The 27,043-nt window shown below is 39.0% G+C and overlaps 1 protein-coding gene across 3 annotated transcripts in view; it reads left to right on the top strand.

Moving 5' to 3' along the window:
- LOC126184668 (muscle calcium channel subunit alpha-1-like) overlaps positions 1 to 27,043 on the top strand; it is a 601,154-nt gene that overhangs the window by 229,673 nt on the left and 344,438 nt on the right. For all 3 annotated transcript variants that reach the window (XM_049927151.1, XM_049927152.1, XM_049927153.1), the window contains exons 12-14: positions 8,436 to 8,587; positions 8,827 to 9,037; positions 20,940 to 21,060. In XM_049927151.1, coding sequence (XP_049783108.1) covers positions 8,436 to 8,587; positions 8,827 to 9,037; positions 20,940 to 21,060 — 484 coding nt within the window. The remainder of the gene's footprint in view (positions 1 to 8,435; positions 8,588 to 8,826; positions 9,038 to 20,939; positions 21,061 to 27,043) is intronic.

The raw sequence follows: 27,043 nt of genomic DNA on the forward strand, positions 1-27,043 counted from the left end.
GAGAGAGAGAGAGAGAGAGAGAGAGAGAGAGAGATATGAGTGTTACAAGGACTTTTATGGAAGGTAGGAAAATACTTGCTTAACAAGAGTGGCAGGATACAAATTACAGAGTATCTAAGCAGTCAACATTATGTATTCAATGCTGAGGATGAAAATTTGGTGCAAAAATGGACAAAATTCAAAAGCATAATTCAGTATGCCATAGAAAAGTATGTTCTATGCAATGTTTTAAGGAATGGGAAAGACCCAACATGGTTTAATAGTCATTTTAGAAAGTTGTCATATAAACAGAGCTTCATCATTTAAGAGAAGTAAAAATATAACTGACAAACTAAAGCTGAACAAAGGAAAAATGAGTGCAAAAAAGTGTTTCATACTGTAGAAAAGACATCAGCATGGCCATAATGAACCAAAGTTTATTCTTTTTCAACATACAAGTGAACAACTGTTGAGAACACTCAGACAAACACAGAAACAAATGAGATACTGATACAAGCATTTCCTCACAATAAGTATGAACACAACAGGATGGTGAGTGCCTGCTGCACTACGCTAATAAAGAGGACTCCAGTATATGGCATGGTGGCTGCCAAGCTGTGTGCACAGGTCATATGGCCCACTGTAAGTGGCCTCTGTTGGCCTGCTCATGCAGATGCCATTGGAAGAATATTTGAAGTGTAGCCTGCCAACAACCTGGTGCCGCAGCGTGTATCAGAGTGTTACGGCCAGGGTTATAGTGTCCCTCTCCACTTGGAGAAGGGATTCACCAGCGATGCAAGCATCAGAGCGGCTGTTGAAACATCTGTGGCCCCTGCAACAGACACAACAGGTGTGTCAATGATGGTGAAAGGAGATACTGGGCAGAAACTGTTGAAAAAGAGCAGGAGTGGTGTGACCGTGGACACCTGCTGCGGCCTCTCTGCTGTAATGTACCTTAAGAGAAGACAAGTTACAGGGGTGCTGGTAGGATCTCAATATCTGATCCCTTGATGTAGTGAAGCTGCATTGACAATGAAGGCCCCAACCACTTGATCAGGGACGCCAGGAATGCCAGTGTTGAAGGACCTGAAGGCTCCAGCCTTGCTGGCTGTGAAATCACTGGTGGCAGTAAAGCGTCGTGGAAAGGCCCAGCAACAGGTGCCGTGGATCCTGGACTGTGGAGGAGAGCAGGAGCAGGTGACATCTACAAAGAGGGGTGGTCTGCACTGCAGGAGGGACACCCAAAAAGGTTGGGACAGGTGCTGAGGGGGGTGACAGAGGCAGAGCCAGAGGCACTGGTGATGGACCCACAGCCCTTGCCAAGGCACGAGGATGCAACTGGTCATAGTGACAAACCACCAGCCCATCACTGGTGAGCACCATACAGAGTCCATGGCCTCTGTAGCTGTGGACATTGGCTGTAATCCACTTCGATCAGCAGAGCCAGGAGCAAACCACGATGGGGGCTGTGCCAACGGATGTTAGGGGGTAACATGAGCAGATGCAGTAGGATGTGTAGCTGATGGCCATGATGCATCTCAGCTGGAGTCTGATCTCCCACCAGCATAAACCTGTAGAAACTCAAGATGCATGTCAAGGTGGCATCTGAGGAGGAGTGTGTGACACACTGCTTAATTTCAATCTTTAACATACAGATGAGATGTTCTGTCTCGCCATTATTTTGGGTGTCAAAAGGAGGAGCAGTCATGTAATGAAGGCATTGATGGGCATAGAAGTCACGGAAGGCATGAGACACAAACTGTGGACCATTATCTGTCACAATCGTAGAAGGCAATCCTTAAATAGAAAAACATTTGGAGATGGTGTGAATCAGAGCCATGGTGGCTGTAGAACCACCAGGAAGAGTTTAGGAAGGGTCTCACAAAATCAACATGGATGTGTTCCCATGGACGCTGTGGTGCAGGCCACGGAGAGAGCACCCCCATCATGCCGCCTGTTGTGTAGCACACTAAGAGCAGACCATGAATAAATGTGCGGAGTTGCTGTCATTGCTGGGCCAGAACATGTGCTGACAGGTCAGTAACTTGGTATGCGAGACCCCCTCCTCCAACGTCCATTATATAGGAACTAGCACATCCTGCCATAGGGCGGCTGGGATCACAACCCTAGGTGATGGGCCATCTGTTGCTTAGAGAATGGTACTACCCAATACCAACAGGTGATGACACAGGGCAAAAGAGGTATGTGAAGGATCAGAAGCCCTGCGTGGTGGCTTGTCCGGCCAACCATGCTGAATGTGATGAACAAATTGGTGCAAAACTAGATTGGCACTGACAGCAGCTGCAATCTTAAAGCCTGTAATAGGAAACCTTTCCAGTGTATGTTGCACTTCAACATCTGAGTGAAAACAAAAGAGTTCATCCTGATTAAAAGTAGGATCTTTCCTCATCAGAAGCCAGGACAGCACATCGGCATTGGCGTGATGCGCAGTAGGCTGAAAGTGTATTTCACAGTTGTAACAAGACAGAAACAGGGCCCATAGCTGGAGGCACTGTGCTGCTTTGTCAGGAATGAAGCAGATGGATTAAATTATGAAACCAAGAGCTTGTGGTCAGTAATGAGATGGAACCCATACAACAACGTGTATGGGGTATAGACAATAGCAAGAACTTCCTTTTCAACTTGTGAGTTGTGCTGCTGAGCATTTATGATGGAATGGCCAATATGGCTGAAATATGGCTGAAATAAATTTGGGATAGTAAGCAACTTTACCTGAAAATGCTTGGAGTTCTTTGACATTTGTAGGGTGAGGTAGTGTTGTGACTGCAGCAACATGACCACCTAAGAGATCAACCCTGTCCTGAGACAGACGTAGATAGCTCAAAAATGTGTGACTTGGTCAAGTTGCATTTCAACCCTACAATATGTAAAACTGTGCACAAGTTATGTAAATGCATTTCCATGGATGCACCCATCACAACAATGTCATAAAGATAGTTGATGCATCCCAGAATGGATACAAGTCAGTTGTTCCAAAAGAATGCTGAAAAACTGCTGGGGCAGTATCCACATCTAATAGTAGGCACTGATATTGGTACAACCCTAACGACATGTCAACCACAAGGAGCTTTTTAGAATCCTCATCCAAGAGAACCTGTAAGTAAGCTTCAGATAAATGAATTTTGGAGAAAATTGTCCCTCAGTGAGTTTAGCCAATAACTCGTTTGGATGGGGCAAAGGGTAGGTATCAGTGATAGGCTGAGCATTGACTGAAACTTTTAAAGTCACCTCAGAGGTGACCAGTAGGTTTTTTAACAGTCACAACTGGGGCAGAACACTCACTTGCTATAATAGGCTGTATGACCCACAAAGATGTGAGCCTGTTCAATCCTGTTTTCACTTGATCACACAAAGCCACTGGAATAGCGGACACATGGAAATAGTGCATCCATCTTGTAGATTCCAGGATTATATGGGCCACAACATTAGTGTTACAAACTAACCCACCTGAGAAAAGAGGCAAGAACTCATAACACAGAATCTAACTGCTGGTAAGGGACCAGGTCAGAAATGTGGTGGTGCACCATATCCAAAATGGAAAAACAAAAAACACTGAGAGCATCCTGACTGAACAAATTTGCAGTTCCAACATCATCTACTACCAAAAGAGTCTAGGAATGAATCACAAATTTATACATGTTGGGAGCTGTAAACGCCCAAAAAAAAAAACTGGAATAAGCTGCTTGTTGTAACTCACCAATTGTCGATTAATGGGAGACAACACCAGAGATCCAAAGTACGCATAAGTTTGTGAGCTCGGCCAAGTCACAACTGCACCTATGTCCACTTTTAATCTGAGTGCTTTGTCTATCACTCGCACTTCGATAAACAGTTTATTACGATTCATGAGCACTGGAGACATGCAATTAACATCCACATCCATGTCTCGAGCAGGGGGCTGGGAACAATACAAAGATGTTATATGTGCTCTTTTCCAACAGTTGTTGCAAGTTGCTCAATGATTGTTGCTGTCCTGTCATGGTGTGTGAAATAGTATGGGCAAGTTGAGAGTACAGAGTACTGTTGTAGCTGTGGTTCTTGTGGTTTACCACATTGGTGTCCAGTGCAGTGTAGAGGCCGTGTTTCCATGGCTGCCATATTGTCCCCTCCCCATCATCCCCCTGAACTGACTAATGCTCAACGACCAGGAATAGGAGCTCCCACAGGCATGTTACACCAAGCCTCAATCTGATCACCAGCAGTACGAGATACCTTGAAAGATTGATCAGTATTCAACACTTCAATCAAAAATGGGTTCTTACCCTGTAGTGTGTGTTGACATAACTCCTTGGTGGGAGCCAACTGACTAATGGTGTCACAGACCATAAAATCAGCAAGGGAATCATGATGAGCATTGGTAACAAACTGACATTTGTGATTGAAGCTGTGGAATTGGGCTGCCTAAGCCTGGCAGGACTGGTGAGACTGTTTATGATAGTCATAGAACTTCACACGGGCTGCAGTGACATGTATGGTGATAATTTGACAGCAACTTATACATTTCATCAAGCGAAAGTGAAGCAAGTTCCTGGAGCAGAGCTAACTGGTACAATAACTGGTAGGTCTGAGGAGAAACCCAAGGCTTACACGTGTACGACAGTGACACCAAAAGTGAGGAAGTCTCATAAACCTCCCAGTCTTTGGCCAGATCACTGTAAGGGGGAAGGGTGGTTGGTATGCCAACAGCATAGAACCCTGCATAGTCAATGTGGCAGGTAAGCCCCCTCCTCAAGACACGGACATGGATGTTAATTGTGTGTCTCCAGTGCCCACGAATCTTAATAAACTGTTTATTGAATTACGAGTGATGGACAAAGTACTCAGATTAAAGACATGGGTGCAGCTGTGATGTGACTGAACTCACAAACTTATGTGTATTTTGGATCTCTGGTGTTGTCTCCCATTAATCGACATTTGGTGAGTTACAACAAGCAGCATATTCCAGTTTTTTCAGGGTGTTTACAGCATGCTGCTGCTCCAGGAGAGATTGGAGCACTGCCTGTCCCTGGACAAAATAACCACAGGAACAACTAGATAGACTGAGCATGTGAAAGTTAACACAACAATCATTGCCAGTTGTATGGTACTGTAAGACTTAAAAACAACAGCATGGCCACAATGAACCAAAGTTTATTCTTCTTCTGCATACAAGTGAACATCAGTTAAGAACATAGACACAAACATACAATCCATGTAATGATACAAGGAGTTGTTGACAATAAGTATGTTCACAATATGAGAGTGACTGCTTGCAGGATTGTGCTTATAAATAGGGGGGTTCTGGTAGACGGCACAGTGGATGCTATACACCAGTCATGTGGTCCACAACAGGCAGCCTCTGGTGGTCAGCCTGCACAGATGTCATTGGCAGAATATTCAAAGTGTAGTGCACCAGTGATCTGGTGCTGTGGTGTGTATTCAAGCATTATGTATAGGGCTATAGCAAGGAGAGCAATGAGAGAAACTTTTAGTGATCTTGAAAGTAAAATTTTGCCAAGTGACCTGACTAGCAACCCTAAGAAGTTCTGGATTTATGTAAAATCAATAAGTGGATGAAAATCATCTATTCAGTCACTCAATTGCCATAGTGGCAGTGAAACAGAAGATGACAGAGGAAAGGGCAAAATACAGGATTTGGTCTTCCGAAACCGTTTTCAATGAAATATCACAATAGAGCACGTCCTTTCAGTCATCGCATGAATGTCAAAATGGCAGATATTGAGATAAGTGATCATGAAATAGAATAGCAAATACAATTGCTTTGTAGTAGAAAGACATCTGGACTGGATGATATAGCTGTAAGATTCCTCAGAGATTATTTGAAAGACATTGCTCCCCTTCTAGGAACTGTTTATCATAGGTTGCTGGAAAAGGCAGGGTTCCTATTGACTAGAAAAAACCACAGACAATGCCCATTTCCAATAAAAATTGTAGGAAAGTTGCACATAACTGTAGTCCTTTATTGCTAATGTTGATCTGTTGTAGAATTAAGGAGAATGTTTTTGCTCACGTATTATACAGATATCTTGGGAAATGCGGCTCGCTCTGGTCCTCCGTTAGATCCCCAGTGCTGTAGACATTGGTGCCAGGTTGATGCCCTGTTCCTTGACTTCAGGAAGTCATTTAATACAGTCCCACACTGTCATTTAGTAAAAAAATTGAGCTTACCAAGTATTGAACCAGATTTGTGGCTGGATTCAAGACTTCCTTGCAGACAGAACTCAACACTGCTCTTAATGGAACAAAATCAACAGATTTAAAGGTAATGTCAGCAATATTCTAAGGCAGTTCGATAGAACTGTTGTTGTTTATAAATATAAATGATATAATGGATAATGTTGCAGGCTCTGTGAGGCTGTTTGGAGGCGATGCAGTTGTCTATAAGAAGGTAGCAAGGTAGACTGTAGTGAGCTACAGGAAGACCTGCAGAACACTGAAAAATGGTACAGGGACTGTCAGATGACCCTGAACTTAAAGAAATGTAACATATTGTGCATACATAAGCAGAAGAAATCCACTACTGTACAATTTACACTGTTGGTGATAAATTGTTGGAAACAGTGACTACCAGAAAATATCTAAGAGTAACTATGGAATAACCAGATAAAACAAATAGTAGGAAAAGCACATGCTAGATTGAGTTTCATTGGAAGACTCTCAAGGAAACATAATTCATCCACTAAAGAACTGGCTTACACAACACTTGTTTCACTGATTCTTAATTATTGCTCATTAGTTGGGGACTGTCACCAGTGTGGATTAATAGGAGAGAGAGACAGGATCCAACAGAGTGTTTTGTGTCTCTTCATTGGATCACTTAGCCAGAGTGAGTTACAGGGATGCTTAACTAACTCTTGTGGAAGACACTACAAGAGAGGTATTGTGCATCACAGAAAGGTTTACTATTGAAATTCTGAGATGGTACATTCTGGGAAGAGTCAGAGAAAATATTACTTCCCCCTTCCCACACATATGTCTGACAAAATGATCATGAGAAAATCTGAGATATTGAAGCTAATATGAAGGTCTACCAACAGTCATTACTCCCACACACCATTTGTGAATGGAACAGGAGAGGCGGGAGGGTGGGAAGCAGATAGTGGTACCAGAAGTACCCTCCACTACCCAGTGTCAAGTGGCTTGTAGGTACAGTGGAGTCATAAAGTCAAGGGAGGGAGCAAAGCCTGAGAAAAAGAGTAACAGAAAGGAGAAAGGAGAGCAGGATGTAACCTGAGAGAAGACATCCTAGCTCAGGCACGATAGTGGCATGAACAAAATATAGACAGAGGGAGACCAGTGAGAGAAGAATGTGGATAAACATTAAAGGTATATCTCCAAAGTGAAGAAGGGAGGGATAAGTACCTTGAAAGGAGGATGGAGTATTTGGAATAGGAGGTACTGAAGGACAGAGAATCAGATGATGATGATGATGATGATGATGATGATGATGATGATGATGATGATGAAGAAGAAGAAGAAGAAGAAGAAGAAGAAGAAGAAGAAGAAGAAGAACAACTATTGAAGTACACAACATTGTGTTCAGCAGCATGTTCTGAAACCAATCATTTAACCATGGCATCGGCCATAGTTTCACAATGTCTACGCATCCAGATGCACTGCTGCTTGGTGATCAGTCTCACACAAAATCCTATGAAATTTGCCTAAATTTAATCAGTCATGATATCATATGGTGCTCTCATGAGTGGCCCACTCTCTGAAAGGGTGCAATATGCCTGTGATAATACCGGAACATAAAGTACTAGCTTATTGCCTGGGACAGTTCTTGTATTGAAGTCTTTCATGGATAAGACCCATGCAGTAAACAATTGAAGTTACACATGACATAAGGTTGGATCAAAGAACAAATGTTTGTAAGCTAAGTTACCATTCTCCTTTTCTTGTTTATGTGCATGTCTCCTACTCAGTGCCTCCACTATATGGTGCGTCGCTATATTCACTAATTCAGATGTCCATATTCCATGCAGAATTTGCCAGTGTAGTATTATTGTAAACAAAATTGTACATTTTCTTATATTTCAGCATAAATAATTTAATATTCTTACTTCAATAAATAATGGGTTAGTGGTTATCATCTATTCTTGTAAAACTAAGTAAAAGTCATTTAGAGTTTATAATACTTTTTTCTCCAAATCAGGCCTATCAGCTCATAATATAAAGTATCTTGCATAGTACTTATAATAAGACAAAAATCTAAGTCCTTTGCAATGCATTTCTAACTTTATTTAAACTTGTATTTGAAAACTAAGATCTGATTTGTGACATTCAAAATCTGTTGCAACCTTTTCATGTTACAGTATAGCACAGTTCAGTTTTAAAATACAACAATATTAGCCTGCAACAACATTAGTGTGTAACTTAGTAAACAAGATTTATCAATGTAAACATAGTGTGACAAAGCTTTTTATGTTTTTCAGGGCTACTTTGTGTCACTGTTCAACCGCTTTGACTGTTTTGTCGTGATAGGTAGTATAGGTGAAATTGTTTTAACGCACACAAAAGTTATGCCGCCTCTGGGAGTATCTGTCTTGCGGTGTGTTCGTCTGTTACGAGTGTTCAAGGTGACCAAGTGAGTTTTCACTAAATTTCTCTTCTTCCTTTCCATTACTGAATTTTTTCACTACTTAATTTTAGCTTGTGGTCGTCCTTGAATCATCAGATAAATTATAAGTCAACTGCTTCATTATAACAGAGACTGTGATCTTTACATTAGTCTTGATTAACTTCACATGTTTTACTTAACTTCTTTATAAATGTAAGTGTTTATTGTAGGCCATAGTCTGTGTCATGTTGTTCATATTCTTGCAGATATTGGAGATCTCTGTCAAATTTGGTTGCCTCTCTGCTTAATTCAATACAATCAATTGCATCTTTGTTGCTGCTGTTATTTTTGTTTATTGTTATATTTGCCTTACTTGGAATGCAAGTATTTGGTGGAAAGTTTGATTTTGAAGACACGCAAGACAAAGATCGAAGTAATTTTGATAGCTTTTGGCAGAGTTTACTGACTGTCTTCCAGGTAAAGTAACTGTTAAATACTAAGATTACCTTTTGTTTTCCATTGGCACTAAAACCTAATTTTAAGCAATAAAAAAGTAGTTCAGTAGAGACAAGTATAAGCTTTACCAAATAGTTATGCATCTAACTTTAGAAGTTATGTTTTCTACCAATATGCATGATTAATATGTCTTTGTTTATTGTTTTCAAAATTTCGAAAAATATTGAGACATATCAGTTGTAGACATTATCTTTTGTGCAGATATTGTACAAGATTCAGTCAACTACAGAACATTCCAAATCCTCTTATCTTTTTTTATGGGCACTTAATGTCCGTCATGTGACATAAGTAAACTGACACAAAATACCACAACTGTAATGTTGTTTTCCTTTTTTTCTGCATGAAAGTAAAACGAAACAGTAAGAAATATGATATATTTTAAGTGGATGGCAACTACTTAAGATAAAAGAGCAGTGTAATATTGCCCAAATAAGATGGTTGTTTAAATGAAGTAACTTCAACAACTGTACTGTTCACTATTTAGCACTTTGTATTAGTCCTGCATTTTTTGGAAAGACAGCATTATTTATCCTGTATGATTTAGTATACAGGGTGTCCCATCATGTAGCTTGACCACGCTAAATAACTGTTTGTCCAGATGCAAGTTACAAATGTTCTTTAGTCGTCAGGGGGACATCAATCAGCATGATTGCCTTTGTTGTAGCTTTGTTTTTTACAAAAATATGAACAGCGGTATGACTTTTTTAAATGGCACCCTGTGTTTTTTATTCAGTAATTCATTTCCTCTCCTAAAGTCCTATTCAAAAATGTATCACAGTGTACCATTCACTCAAACACAACATTATTAATTACATAACACAACACTGACGTTGACTCGCTGAGCACTTAGGGCAGGTACTCAGGGTAATGGAACACATCCACATGCTGCTGTTGACAGAGGACAAATGTAAACATAAATAGAATGCACACCAGTCATTGCATCAACCATCGTCAGTTGAAGAGTTGTGTGAGTAGAATGTACACCAACAATGAGAAGGTAGAAATGCTACTCATTTATGGGGAATGTAAGTTAGCAGAACAGTAATTGCAAAACTGTTTTTTTTATGTACAGGTACATTTAGTACAGTAGTCTAGTCCTTTTAAATACTGCTGTGTAGAATAGGCATACAGTAAAGGCTGTCCTTCCTACAAACTGCATTGACATAACATTCGTTTAATTGTTGTTGTTGAAGGCAAGTGAAATGCTACACAGGCAGTGTAACTGTACAGAGAGCAATATCCTGACAAGAACACACCTTCCCAATGAATGTTTTCTCATCTTGTTGTGATGTTTCAGAAACGGCAAGTTTCAACCCACAACAATGCAGTCATTGTAGCACTCACACAGACGAAGCTACCGAAGTTACTGTTCTCGTTTCCGTTGCTATAAATCCACATGTGAGCACACGACAGCTTGAACATGAGGTTGGCATTCCTAAAACAAGTGTACATTGTATTCTTACATGTTACCGGTTCCATCCTTACCATGTACACCTACATCAAGAATTGCATGGGAATGATTTCCACAATCTTGTACAGTTCTGTCAGTGGGCACAGCAGCAAATCATTGCCAACCCTAACTTCTCTTCCAATGATCTATTTACTGATGAATGTTCCTTCTCAAACAAAGGACAGGTAAATACAAGGAACATGCATTATTGGTCCAGCAACAACCTACGATGGCTTAGACAGGTAGAACATCAGTGTCAGTGGAGGGTTAACATCTGTTGTGGGATGCTTAATACTACAATTATTGGCCCTTATTTCATCAATGGTAGTCTAAATGGCACAGCATATGCCAACTTCCTCAGACGAATTCTTTGTCCTCTTCTGGATGAAGTGCCACTAAGAACCAGAAAGCTTATGTGGTATCAACACCATGGATGTCCAGCACATAATGCCTTGCGTGCATGTTGTGTTCCGAACTGAAGGTATCTTGCCAGATGGATTGGTTGAGGAGGAACAGTTACTTGGCCTGCCAGGTCTCCTGATTTAAATACTATGGATTTTTTTCTTTGGGGATGCATTAAAGACGTTGCCTATCACATATTCCAACAACTCCAGAGGACATGCAGGTACGTCGTGCTTGCTTGTAATTCTCTTCAGCAGGCAACACTGGAAGCAGTAAATAATTCTTTCATTCAATGAGTGCACCAGTGTATTGGTGTCAATGGTCACCACTATGAGCACCTTTAAATGTTCTACTCCTGGGCAATGATTCAGGAGAGTCAAAGTCAATTTTGTGTTATGTTTTTATTCAGTTTTCATTTGTGTTGTGACAACTACAGCAAGTGGACGAGTTTGTGATTCTGGTCTCAAAGTCAGTGTTGTGTTATATAATTTGTTTGTTGTGTTTCAGTGAATGGTACACTGTGATAGGTCTTCAGGAGAGGAAATGAATTACTGAATAAAAAATACAGGGTGCCATTTAAAAAAGTCATACTGCTGTTCATATCTTTGTAAAAAAACAAAGCTACAATGAAGGCAATCATGCTGGTTGATGTCCCCCTGACAGCTAAAGAACATGTGGTTGAAACATTTTGTAACTTGCATCTGGACCAACTGTTCTTTACAGTGGTCAAGGTAAATGGGATACCCTGTGTATGCATGCTCATAAAAGACTGTGCAACTAATGTCTAAATAAAAGCTTTGAAAATCTCAGGCACCCTGTGCTGGTGGCTACCTGTTGCCACCAGTCAACAAAGATTTACCTAGTGATATAAAATATCTGACACACAGCAAAGCAAAATCTGAAAACAAACTGAAAGAGTTTCTCATTGACAACTCCTTCTATTCCATAGAATAATTCCTATTGTAAAGTGTGAAAGATACCGGGTAAGAATTACAAACTCACATCTGTATATTAAAAAAAATAACCTTATAAATGTTCAGCATGTAGCCATGTTTACAAATTAATTTGTGATGTGAATGTAAAATGACTCATTCCACATCATTGTGATATATCACACAAAATGATCCAAGGAACACGAAACTAAGTAACTAACTTTACATTGTATTCATGCTTGAATGATCATTCTTGGGCACATTTTTGGAATTTGGCAAATAATAGGGAACAAGAAGCTTGTATTTACAGACTGCTTAATGAGTAAGGTACATCTCTTTGTCAAAATTCCTTAGTTTAAGATTATCACTGAATAGTATAGATGAATGATTGTTGTGATAAAACACACATTAAAGTATTTGTCACATCCAAGTTATGTTACCCTTGGCTTAACCATGAAAAACATCTTACAACATAGGCTGCTACAGTGCTGCCACATTGGGCACAGCACTGCTGAGTGCCCTTCAGCTTAGTTGCTGTCAGGTGCCAGTCGGGTAGACTATTGGCCCTTTGTATGCATTCTGCACATGCACTAGCAAACTGGCCACCCGTGGTTATGGGCTCCCATCCAGTGTAGTATGATCACATATGCTACTGCCTGCCTGCCTGCCTGGCTGCCTGACTGTCCACATGTCAGCTGTTTACTCAGCTGTCTGCTAGTGAGCATGTGAGCTGGAAGACTCTATTATACCTTTCCGTGGATCATTAAATTACTTGACTCTGTTCATGATCAGCAACACTGACTTATTTCTCAATAAGACCTCAGCTTTGTGAGACCTTGGTTTCTCCTGGTGTATACAATGTTCAAATAACTTATGGGAATGCAGCTGGGCAATGTCGTTGACAACCTCTGATATTTTGACAGGAGCACACCCTGCCATTTTCAAGGCAAAACTGCATCACATATGCACTGTGCAATGGAAACTCCCTGTTGCAGATAAGTATCTGATTCCATGTTAAATAAAAGCATTTAGTTAGACTCATTACATCTAATTTTAATATCATTTATTATATGACAACTGGTACAAATTATTGCCATTTAATAAACAATACAAAATGTATTTTGCAATCATGAATCCTCCATTTTTATGGTTATGCCATTCTTTACTATATGTCTATTGTGTTTGTACTTCTGAGGTGACAAATGTGCAGTCTTTCATGATATTTCCTGTGTAATGCCAAACAGGCGTTATTGGACCTCTGTTTTATGAGATAGAATTCTTAGACACAAGGAAACAGATTAGACACGTACCATAATCTCAGCACTGTTATTAAACCTTCCACAAGGTGTGGTTCCAATGCTCTGACAATACTTCTGAGAACATGAACCGTTTGTTGAACACCAGTAAAATGTTGACCTTGAGTAAGGAATACACAATAATGTCAAAATCTGACAGCTTGACAAAGAACTCCAACAAGTTAAGTAAGTCTGTAGAGTTTACAATTACTTCAAGACTTTTGGTTCTCAACAAATGGTTCACTGAGGGTTCAGAGCAGTTTATATCACACATTCCGTAGTGTGTGCCCCATTCAGGGCAGTATAGAGACTGGCTAATTGCTGATGGTATCAGCAGCACCAGAATAGAATGATTCTTGAGTTTTGAAGTGCTTTTAATGAAAAAAATCTCTTTTCAGTTTTCAAAATGATTTGTGTTTCCCACATTTTGGCCAGAAATCAAGAAAATTTCTGCAAGTAGGGTTTGTAGGTTATGATGCTAATAGTTTAGCCAACTGGCCAGAATAATATAAAATTATTTCTTCAGGGTTATGCAAGCTCAAGCCCGGTGCAGCCCAAAGAAATGGCCTACAAGTATCTTTCCATTAGAACATAAAAAATGCCTTGCAGACATTAAAAGTGTTATGTATGTCCTATTTCTGATGAGAAGTCATGATTTCCTTCAAGCTTAATTTTTAATCATGTGATCATTGTTGTTATTGTTGCCACTGCTAATGGACGAGTGGTTAGTATTTTGCAGGCCAGTAAAAATTTCTCATTGACATTCACAGGTTCAGATGTGGATGTTAAAATTCCTTTTCACGCAAAATTTGTCACTAAATTGGTGCTGGAGTATCTTTATTTCACTATTAATAAAATTTAAACCTCAGGTTTCACTCAAATTTCATGACATGTTGTGGATGTGGATTAAAAAAAGAAAAATTCAAGAAACTGACTACGTAACTTCCACACAGAGTCAGCAACTGAAAGTGTAAGATCACTAGTGCACTGCTAATACCAATTGAGCACTATTTGACCAGTCCACTTAAGTCTGCCAATGCTTCTACAATCATTACACTCTGAGGATGTAGCATAGCAGCAGTAGCAGCAGCTGGGTTCTCAGTTGCAGTCAAAATGTGAAGTTGTACCAAATTTCAAAGCAAAAATCCAGTGATTTGCACTGTGGTGTAGGCATTGAGAGAAGACTTTAATTACAAATGCATGAGTGGCATTTTTAACCTGTGTTCACCTTAGCGGAGTAATCAGCATGTCTGACTGCCATGCAGCAGGCCTGGGTTTCATTCCCAGACTGGTCAGAGTTTTCCCTGCTCAGAAACTGGGTGTCGTGATGTCCTCACCATCATTTCACCACCATCAATACGCAATTTTCCCAGCATGGTGTCAGCTGAAAGGACTTGCAAATTGGCAGCCAAATTTCCTCAGGTGGGGTCCCCCACTCACCTGTGGCATACAATCATTTCATTTTGTAACTTGTGTCGATCCCCTTTAGTACATCTGTAGCCAGCAGCACACCCCACTGTCATGTGGTGTTAATCAAGTGAGATGGAGCAGACCACATGAATTTGCATAGGTTCACTAGCAATACTAAACAATGTGGCACATCATCTGTTGCATCATTTGAGCCAGATCTCACAGGCAGATATACCAAATATATTTCATGCCTTGATGTCAAAGTACTTAGAGCTGGAACTGCCTAAGTATAATGAATTATGACAGTTTGATGAAACTATAAGAACATGCAGGCTCACCCCCAGCCAAAGATACGTATTTGTGTTAGCCAAAACTGAGATAACATAATAAGTGGACAAATTGAATACTTTAAAACTTTGATAGGCAATTACTTCAAGAAAATAACTGAAACTTCACACACAAAGTTGATTGATACCTGGACAGGCAGTCAAGTCAAATGATAAAAGTCTATTGATCAATTTCTCAAAAACAAAACTGCATTTAGCATCTTCTATTTTAAGAGCTGTTTTCTATTATGTACATAAAATTCTCAAAGTTGAAATATTTACCATGTTCACTGCCAAATGAAAGAATGATGAAGTTTTTATTCCGCAGAAGTGATCAGTTAGTTTTCGTTGATGTTAATAACTGTATCTGGCACTGAGGCATCTTGAAAGCATTTTCTTCACAGTACATAGCACGGCAAGAAATTTATTAAATTTGTTGAATGAAGATGGCATTTTACCACCTCTGCTGTATTTATTTTATTGGTTCATGACTAGTTCCTGGCCTTTAGGCCATTTTCAATTGATATCCTGTAGTAGAAAAACATACCACATGCATTTAAATGGCAAAGTCCTTAATTTTATGTTTTTTGTTTGTTTTGGCTATATATGCAAACGAAAGAAAAAGACCATGTAAAATTGAAGATGCTGCCATTTCAATGTTTATGGCATATTTTTCTGCTACAGAATATCAGTTGAAAAGGGCATAGATGGCAGAAAGTAGTCATGAATGAATAAATACAGCTGGAATGGAAATATTTCACATTCTTTTAATCTTGAAAGCACTCAAGACATTCTTGAACAAATCTACATCAGTGACACAACACTCAAACATGATTGTTAGTTTCATTCTATGGCAATCACGAGAGGGATAAATGAAGGATATACATTCAACAGTGGAAACTTTAAGCAGTGTGTATTCTAAAGCAGTAGAGAAAAAGATGATGGTAACTTCTAAGCACCAAGAATATATTGAAAATATGGATCAATTCAATGCCTTCTGTAAGTTAATTAATAATAATTAATTGGAGCAGCAAGAATTCACCTCATTTCAAGCATAAATTAATGATTGTCTCGCTGGATTTTTTCAGAACATTGTGCCCGAGTGAAAACCCATGCTGTAAGACTACACCCTGCCAATTTAAAAGAAAAAAAAAAATCAATCAATTTGATGTGGATTTAAAATCGAGGGGATTTTATTCTAAACTCAGACATAATGTAACAACAATGAAAATCAAAGATAATCTATTGAGAACTATACAAGGAATGTGGATATTATACACATGTGCTTGTCTATGCATATGTATTGCACCAAAAATATCTGCACAAGAATACAAATGTTATCAGTGTGTGTTGGGTCATGATCCATCCCACGGTATTTGAGGTTGATGACAGTAATGATCATTTAACACTTTTCTCTCTTGTCTGCATTCAGTACTGTTAAGTTCTGTCTAAGGTTTGTTTTTCTGACAGTGTTAGTTGTATGTTAACAGCTGCTGTATACTCCTCTGTGATCATGGTTGCTGACATTTTGAACAATAACCATAAGAGAACAATTGTTCGCATTCTTCTGTACTATACTGCGCGCTGGCAGTGTAGTTCAAATACGCTGTGATAAAAGTATATGGCTTAGTCTTACGGTGGTTGCGTTACTCTGTGTTTTGTGTTTTACAATGGAATGATGGCATACTGCAGCCTTTTTTGGAGATGTGAAAATATTTTCACAAAATCAAATATAATTGGGGTAAAAAACTAAATAAATGATAATTACGTTAGTGATGTGTAATGAGCTGCCGGAGACCGTGGATCACTTATACTAAAATACTCAGAGAACATTCGTGAACAACCTCAGAAATTTCATCTCTGGAATTTGGATTCATACAATGAAGGCTTTCATGACTGGATGGTACTGTTGTTGATCATTCTTCTGGGTTATATGGCTGTGGTCCATGGAATTCTCCTATTCCTAACATATCGTCCAATACTACGTTGGACATCCTCAGAGGTATGGCTGGTCATGCTGAGTCTTGCCAACTGTCGGCAAGACTCATCAGGACGAGCCATACCTCTAAGGATGTCCAATGTAGTATTGGACGAAATGTCAGGAATAGAAGAATTCCATGGACCACTGCCATATAACCCGGAAGAATTATCAACAACAATTTGGATTCACCCTGAAGAAATCTAGTGTGCAGGTAAAAATGACAGGTTGTATAATAGTAACATCTTTGATAGCAAAAAAAAAAAAAAAAAAAAAAAAAAATCTTTAGGGAATGTGAAAAAATGTTTTGCCACTTATTAAGAGAATAAACAAATATGCATGGTGTGGGTGCACCAGTGTATTATAGTATGATACATTGCAGTGGCATGTGTATTTCAGTGTGTTGTGTCAGTAGTGGAGGTGGCCAATAAACACAATCGGACTTCTACAATAGGTAACACATTAATAAGTTTATTTACACCACATATGCTTAATAACTGAGTTACAAATAACTTTGAATGCTGTAGGTTCTTCTGTAATGCTGATATATGAATATATGAATGTCCCAATGTGCCATTGAAAAAATTTCCATATTTTTCAGACAGGGGATGAATACTGGCCTATGCAAGTTGCGTATCAGTAGCATACACAGTGACCTGTATATCCAAGCAAAATAAATTGAATGCGTCCATGCCAAAAATATTGGGACTAGAACATGACCAAACTACTGTGAAAGGCATTGATGTTATCATCTGTCTATATTTTGTTTGTAAAGTGGACGTTCCAAGAATAGAAATACTTTCACCATTTTAGGCCATGAGGTGCAGATATAATTTTCATAGTTGGGGTGTCACAATTGCTCATAAGTATTTCAATTAACTGCAGCACCAGTCTCTAACTGAAATGGTACAGACCGATTGCAAATCTGCATAGAGATGAACAGTTTGCACTTACTCATCAGAGTGTGACTATCTGTTATGTGTGAGCATTTAGCTGTGCATTTATTAGGGTAGAGCTGGTTAGAATGAGGCAAGTGTTACAATGTGTGATGCTGTCACTTTTGTCTATTGTTCCTGTGTTTACAAGAGGAGACCTGGTTAGAATGAGGCAAGTGTTTCACTATGTAATACTGTCACTTTGGTTCATGGGTCGTGTGTGGATTGCAAGGAGGAGTGTGTACAAGGAAGGAAGGAAGATAGGGTTTAATATCTCATTGACATCAAGGTTATTAGAGATGGAGCACAAGCTCAGATTGTGTCAAGGATGGTGAAAGAAATTGGCCATGCCCTTTCAAAGGAACCATCCTGTTGCCTCGAGTGATTTAGGGAACTCACAGAAAACCTAAATCTGGAGGGCTGGATGCTGATTTAAGATGTCATCCTCCAAAATGTGAATCCAGTATGCTAACCATTTTGCCACATTACTCAGTAGGAGTGGGTATAGATTAGGAATGAGAGATCATATGTGTTTCCAGATTCTCAAGTCAAGATTTATGTTGCTTTTGCATGCACACTTCCTGTGTGCATAGTGATTTATAGTAGTGCTGGAATTTTGCATGACAGAGAAAGCAGTTTTTGCAGTCATGAATTACAAAACATTTTGCACAGGACTTCAGAAGGTGTGAACAAGCCAAGGAAGCAGCTGAGTGTGCCATGCTTTGTTTTTGTTGTTGTCTACATTGGCAGGTTCTCTGGGAAACTAGGACCACTTTGTGCTATATAGGGTCAGTGTTGCAACAAAAGGCACATTACAGTCTGGTTCCACAAAGTACAGAACTTTCTGGGCTTTTATTACTTTAATCATAGCATTGAGACCAAGGTTTCAATGCTTCAGAACCTCAACCCTATCAGTAATGTTTTTAATAATGACATTGTGAAGCATTGCATCTTGAAATGAGGCTCCACAAGAGCAGTTAAATTTACAGCTCCTACTTATGCACTGGGGTTCAGCAATCCATTTCTTGTAAGACTAATTATAATGATTATGCATGCAAAAGAATTTGAATCAAGGAGCGGCTACATGAATCTGTGCTTCAATGAAGTTGTTTAATTCTCAAATAATGTCTTCATAGGGTAGGGTTTGGGCCTCTAACTGAGGGAATAACATGCTGCACAGTTGGAAAATATGCACTCTTACTCGTGAAAAATGAAAGAGCATTGCTATTCATGTGATATGTCATATTCAGTGAAGTGTTGCTCTATCTGCAAACAGTACTCAGTCCATTCCTCTTGTTGTGCATCAAAAGAGTGGAAGGGTGGAGGAGGTGGCACCTGGCCACTGACATTCTGTGCTTCAGTCATTGTTGTTTGCTGGGTTTGCTGTGCATCCATCAACCTGCCAATAGCAGTTAACAACAATGTGATTTATTAGCTCTGAAACTGAATAAGTGCAGTGGGGGATTGCTCTCCAGAAGCTGCCATTGCTTGCACAAATTAAAGACACATGAAACAGAGAAAAGTTCCACATAAAAAAAAATTTGGAAAAAAATTTTAAGATTAGCTGACCACTGCCTTCTCTAGCATCACACACATCGCCAATAGGCAAAAAATATCAGACTTGTCACCATTTGACATCTGTTGTGCAACTAGTGGAGTTGGTAAACAAACACAGTAAGACATCTACAAATGGGTAACATATTAATAAGTTTATTTACACTATGCACACTTAATAACTGAGTTATACATAAGATATGCTGTGGGTGCTTCTGTGATGCTGAGTTATATACAAAGAGGATAAAGTTTCCTGATTGTAGCAGATAGTCTTGAGTGCTGATATGCTTATATAAGTCACTAAATATTAGAAATGTTCAGTAGCACTGTGCTACATTGATGAAATGTCCTCACTGCAGTCTTCTGTACTTGTGTTGGTAACACTATTGATGCATTGAATCTTGGCCTGAAACTCTGACTGAGGCAACTTAAACAGATGCAACAGCCAATCACAGTTGCAGCAGTGAGGCATTGCCATTTCTGCAATCTCTGGTGGTGTGTATGCATGGTGACTCTCATTGGAGTTTGCAAGCAATGGAGGAGCAAAGTTGCCCAGACCAGTCTTAGTGTGACATGCGGCCACCGGGTGTGATCAATGAAGATTCTGTCGATACCGCACACTGAGTCAAAAAAATCTTGTGTATCAGATATTTCATTATTTAAGATGGCAAATGTTAAAGTTGACTGCTCTTTTAAAATTGCTAAAAATACTATAAATGTTGAAAACATTAGACAAACAGAAAAACCCCATTTAATACTTTACTTGATATATTAACTTAGGAAGTTCACATCAGTTAACAAGTGATGAAATGATGATAAAGGATATATGTAAGAAACAAAAACATAAGAATACCTATAAGAGCCATAAATAAATCATGAAAGTGCTATCCACATACTGTGTTAAATATCTAATATGAACAATTTGTCAACAGTCTCCTGTGATGGTCTTACATACTTGGTAACCACATCAGCCACAGATTTTCATCACACTTTTCATCATTGAAGTATTGAAGTATAAATCATGGTCTGGAGAATGGTGTGTCTTGTAAGTGGGTTAAAGATGGAAAAGGCCCACCCTGGTTTAACAATGAAATTCAGAAAATACTGAGGAAACAAATTCTGTTGCACTCCCTGTTCAAGAGAGAATGCGCAAATTACTCTTGAAGTAGAACTACATTCATTATCAACAGACTGAAAATGTGTGGTCTGTCACTGTCTCATTTGATGAAAAAACATTAGCATTTTCCTGAACACACAACTATTTTGATTTTATGATGAGGTTCAAGAATTCATAACACATCTAGCTGTTTGTGAGAAAGGTACTGGTTAACCATGTAAAACTCAGTATTGAAAGCTTCTTCCTGAAGAACTGTAGGATTTGGTGGGCAATAATTTTGACTGGTCTTCTGAATAATGATTTATGTATTTGAGGTCTACTGAAGAAAATAATTTTTAAGAGCAGTTACCAATTCTTGATTCTGTAATCATGTATTTCGTATTCAGCTGTATTTTGATCAAATTTTTTAAAAAATCTTCATCATGTAATAACATCAACTCATTAAGCCCTGTTAAAATCCACAGGTACTGACTGGTGAAGACTGGAATATGGTGATGTACAATGGAATACAGGCTTATAATGGAGTTGGCTCATTTGGTGTACTGGCCTGTGTTTATTTCATTATTCTTTTCATTTGTGGTAACTGTATCCTTTACATCCAAATTTTCATTTTTTATTTTGTTAAAGTAAGAAAATCTAAATATAATACTTTTAGATTATGCAGCCTGGTAAATGTACTCGAAATGTTATATTACTGATACTGTTGATAAACTGCAGCTAGGCCTCTTCCGTGTATTAAAAATACATGTAATCAATGGTCTCTGAGTCAGTGATGTACAGCTCTTTATGTTAAATGTAAATACTGATTAGGGCATGAAATCTACTAACTTTAAGTTCAGAAGGGAAGCCAGTAGGTCAAAAATTAATTATTTCAGTGAACTCCTCAGAGACATGAACTGGAGTAATGTATTTAGTGTGCAAGACAGCAAACAAAAAAACTTTATTAATATTTCCTTACGTTCTTTAGAATCTCTTTTCCTCAAACATTAATCCTGATTAGAGCAAGATGGGCACAGATGAAATTATGGGCAAAGTTTAAACAGGCTATAAATCACGGTCTGGAGAACTATGTGTCTTGTAAGTGGGTTAAGGGTGGAAAAGGCCCACCATGGTTTAACAGTGAAATTCAGAAAATACCAAGGAAACAAATGCTGTTGCGTACTCTGTTCAAAAGGGAATGAGCAAATTACAACAGGCAAAGATTAGCAGAGATTAAGACATGTGTGAAAAGATTTATGTGTGAAGCTTACAACTACTGGCACCATGATATCTTAACAAAAGATCTGTGCGATAGCCCAAGAATACCCTGCTCCTATGTAAATTCATTGAGCTGGTCTAAGACTTCCATCCAGTCATTCGTTGACTGGTCTGGTGGGGCAGTGGAGCAAAACAAAAGCCAAAATTTTAAATTTTGTACATAAGAAATTATTCATGCAGGAGTCATACAAATATACTGTCATTTGACCATTAAACAGACTCCTGTATGGACAACATAGTAATAAGCATCCCTGGCATAGAGAAACAACTGAAAGAGTTAAAAACAAATAAGTCACCAGTTCCAAATATAATTCCAATTCAGTTTTACAAAGAATATTCTACAGCATTAGCTCCTTACTTAATTTGTATTTATTGTGACTCTCTCACCCATTGCAAAGTCCTAAGTGACTAGGAAAAACACAGGTGACTCCTGTACAGAGGTAGGGTAAAAGGACGGACCTGCAAAATTGCAGACTTTACCTAACATCGGTTTGCTGCAGAACATATACTCAGTTTCAATACAATAAATTTTCTTGAAATTGAGAAGCTTATGTCCTCAAATCAGCACGGTTTTAGAAAGTGGTGCTCGTGTGTGAAACTCAGCTTGCCATCTTCATATGTGGTATACTGTGAACTATGTATCAAGGGCAAGAGGCCAATTCCATATTTCTAGATTTCCAGAAGGCATCTGACATTGTGCCCCACTGCAGACTGTTAATGAATGTGCAAGCATACAGAATATATTCCCAGATATCCCAGATATGTGAGTGGCTCAAAGACTTCTTAAGTAATAGAACCCAGTATGTTGTACTTGATCAAGTATTCATCAGAGACAAGGGTATTTTCAGGGATGCCCCAGGGAAGCGTGATTAGGAGCATTATATTTTTTATATTGACAAGTGATCTGGTGGACAGGGTGGGCAGCAATCTGTGGTTGTTTGCTGATGATGGTGTGTTGTATGGGAAGGTGTCAACGTTGAGTGACTGTAGGAAGATAAAAGATGACTTAGATAAAATTTCTAGTTTGTGAGATGAATGGCAGCTAACTGCAAATGTAGAAAAATGTAAATTAATGTGGATGCTCCAGAAAAACAAACTTGTAATGTTCAGATACAGCATTAATAGTATGCTGCTTGACATAGCCATGTTGTTTAAATATCTAGGCGTAATGTTACAGATCAATATGAAGTGGAAAAAGCATGTGGAGTTGAGGTAGGAAAGATGAATTGTCAACTTTGGTTTATTGGGGGAACTTTGGGAAACTGTGGTTCATCTGTAAAGGTGACCACATATAGAGGACACTAGTGTGACCTATTCGTGAGTACTGCTAAAGTATTTGGGATTTGTACCAGGCCAGATTAAAGGAACACATCAAAGCAATTCAGAGATGGACAGCTAGAATTGTTTCCAGTATGTCTGAACAATGAAAATGTGTTACAGAGATGCTTCCCACAGTCAAATGGAAAACCCTGGAGGGAAGCCAACATTCTTTTTGAGGAACACTATTGTGAAAGTTTAAAGAACTGCATTTGAAGCTGACTGCACAATGATTCCACTGCCACCAACATAAAATTTGCATAAGGACCATGAAGGGATATAGATTGTTGCTTTTCCCTTGCTCTGTTTGTGAGTGAAACATGAAAGGAAATGATTATTAGTGGTACAGGGTACCCTCTACCATACACTATATGGTAGCTAGTGGAGTATGTTTCTAGAAAGACCAAAAAAGCTATGGATTACTCAAAAGGAAGATGTCTTTTGAAACAGGGCAAAAACTCTACATAAAATAAGGGAACGGCAGCCACTCACCTATAGCAGATGACTGCATGGAGCTCAGTAACACATAACAGAAAACAGCATTCGTTCTGAGCATTTGCTCATTTTCCAGAAATAGTACACACATTCACACACATAACAACAAAGTATAACATTCTGTACAACAAAAGAGAATTGTAGAAAAGGTAACATACAAGCAGTTTCTTAACCACATGACTACAAATAATACATTGTCATTGAAACAGTTTGGATTTATTAACAGTTTCAATACTGAGAAGACTATTTATGCTTACAGTTAATACATAAGACAATAAAGTACTGGCTACTGGTATAGTGTGTGATCTGGCAAAGGTAACTGACTGTGTAAAGCACAATCTCCTCTTAAATAAATTTAAGTATTATGTGGTAAACGGAAATGTAGCACAGTGGTTCAGATCATGTCGTTCTGATGAAACAAAAGGTGTCAAAAGGAAAAAACCCTGAATTAAGCTATCACACATCATCATACTAGTAATCATGTGATGTGTTCCTTAAGATTTTCTTGTGTATATTAATGCCCTTTCATCAGTAAGATTTCCAGATGTCAAGTTTGTTTTCATTGCAGACAGTAAAACATGGCAGTAAATAGCAAATTGTGTATAGTTTTAGAAAAAACAGTTAATTCAGTTTTCAAGTATTGTAATAAATGGTTCTACCCAATTATCTCTCATTAAACTTCAAAAAGTCACACTATGTGCTGTCCAGAACATGGAAGAGGTTTCTTCATAGTATTTATCTAAAATTTGCCAACAAGCAGATAGAAGAGGTCAACAGTATTAGATTCTTGGGATTACAACCTGACAATAAATTCAGTTGGGAGGAGTGCACCACAGAGGAAAAAAATCTAGCATCCTCAGCTCGCTTTCATTCCTTAATGTCATACAGGATCATTTTAGGGTTATGTAACTGCTCAAGCCAAGCTAAGTTTTCTGAGTCAAAAAGCTTGTATTATGAATTATGTGTGGAATGAGTTTCAGAATATCATGCATAGAACTGAAGATGTTGACTGCTAATTCACAATATATTTATTACTTAATGAGATATGTCATAAATAGTACACCTCTTTCTCAAACTGTCTGCTCAGTTCATGAAAACAGTTCTAGAAAAAAGAATAATCTGCATAAAGATATAAAGTCATTGTACAAAATTGTCTGTTATTGAGGAAGACACATTTTTAATAAATTACCAGAAGCCATCAAAAGTTGAACTACTAATACAGTTCAGTTTAGGAGGAGCCTAAGGGACTTGTTGGTGACCAGTTCCTCACACACCACTGACGAATTCTTAATCGAAACAACTGACATAAAATTATTCACCATATAAAATAACATTAGTTGTATATAAAATCTGACTTGTGGACTTCTTCAGTGCAGTAATGTCATCACTATAAATAAGTGTTGTAAATTGGTTATCTGATGATGCAAGGCCACAGTATTCTAGGAATTGTCTCACAATTCTCAGTGTATTGTACATTCACACATATAGTGACAGATTTACAATGAGTGACAAAAGTCATGAGATACCTCCTAATATTGTGTCGGACCTCCTTTTGCCTGGCGTAGTGCAGCAACCCAAATCTGCATGAACTGAACAAGTTGTTGAAAGTCCCTTGCAGAAACATTGAGCCAATTGATTTTTGCAGTTATTTCACATGTTGTCAATTGTCTGTTAGCACTGACAACTCTCTGCAAATGCCACTGCTCTCGGTCATTAAGTGAAGGTTGTCCATCACTGCATTGTCTGTGGTAAGAGGTTATGCGTGAAATTTGATATTCTGGGCACACTCTGGACACTGTGGATCTCAGAATATTGAATTCCCTAATGATTTCCAAAATAGTGTGTCCCATGCATCTAGCTCCAACTACTAGTCCACGTTCAAAGTCTATTAATTTCCCTCGTGCAGCAATAATCACATCAGAAACCTTTTCACATGAATCACCTGAGTACAAATGACAGCTTCACCTATGCACTGCTCTTTTATACCTTGTGTACATAATACTACCACCTTCTGTGTATCTGTGCATAGCGCTATACCATTACTTCTGTCGCCTCAGTCTATTATTGCCTCTTAAATGGAAATATACACTACTGGCCATTAAAATTGCTACAACACAAAGATGACGTGCTACAGACGTGAAATTTAACCAACAGGAAGAAGATGCTGTGATATGCAAATGATTAGCTTTTCAGAGCATTCACACAAGGTTGGTGCTAGTGGTGGCACCTACAACGTGCTGACATGAGGAAAGTTTCCAACCAATTTCTCATACACAAACAGCAGTTGACTGGTGTTGCCTGGTGAAATGTTGTTGTGATGCCTCGTGTAAGGAGAAGAAATACGTACCATCATGTTTCCATCTTTTATAAAGGTCAGATTGTAGCCTATAGTGATTGCGGTTTATCGTATCGCGACATTGCTGCTCGCGTTGGTCGAGATCCAATGACTGTTAGCAGAATATGAAAACGGTGATTTCAGGAGGGTAATATGGAACACCGTGCTGGATCCCAATGGCCTCGTATCATTAGCAGTCGAGATGACAGGCATCTTATCCGCATGGCTGTAACGGATCGTGTAGCCACATCGCAATCGCTGAGTCAACAGATGGGGACGTTTGCAAGACAACAACCATCTGCACGAACAGTTTGATGACGTTTGCAGCTCAGACACCATGGCTGCAGTTACCCTTGATGCTGCATCACAGACAGGATGTGTACTCAACGACGAACCTGGGTGGACGGATGGGAAAACGTCATTTTTTCGGATGAATCCAGGTTCTGTTTACAGCATCATGATGGTTGCATCCCTGTTTGCCGACATCGCAGTGAACACACATTGGAAGCATGTATTCATCATCGCCATACTGGTGTATCACCTGGCGTGATGGTATGGGGTGACATTGGTTACACGTCTTGGTCACCACTTGTTCGCATTGATGGCACTTTGAACAGTGGACGTTAAATTTCAGATGTTTTATGACCCATGGCTCTGCCCTTCATTTGATCCCTGCAAAACCATACATTTGAGCAGGATAATGCATGACCATGTGTCGCAGGTCCTCTACTGGCCTTTCTGGCTACAGAAAATGTTCGACTGCTGCCCTGGCCAGCACATTCTCCAGATCTCTCACCAATTGAAAACGTCTGGTCAATGGTGGCTGGACAACTGGCTCATCACAATACACTAGTCACTACTCTTGATGAACTGTGGTATCATGTTGCAGCTGCTTGGGCAGCTGTACCTGTACACGCCATCCAAGCTCTGTTTGACTAAATGCCCAGGCGTATCAAGGCCATTATTATGGCCAGAGGTGGTTGTTCTGGTTCCTGATTTCTCAGAATCTATGCACCAAAATTGCATGAAAATGTAATCGCATGTCAGTTCTAGTATAATATATCTGTCCAATGAATACTCGTTTATCATCTGCTTTTCTTCTTAGTGTAGCAATTTTAATGGCCAGTAGTGTATTTTAGATTTTTTGTGTTATTGCACATTCGT

This window comes from Schistocerca cancellata, chromosome 4 (genome assembly GCF_023864275.1).
Source record: "Schistocerca cancellata isolate TAMUIC-IGC-003103 chromosome 4, iqSchCanc2.1, whole genome shotgun sequence".
Lineage (NCBI taxonomy): Eukaryota > Metazoa > Arthropoda > Insecta > Orthoptera > Acrididae > Schistocerca > Schistocerca cancellata.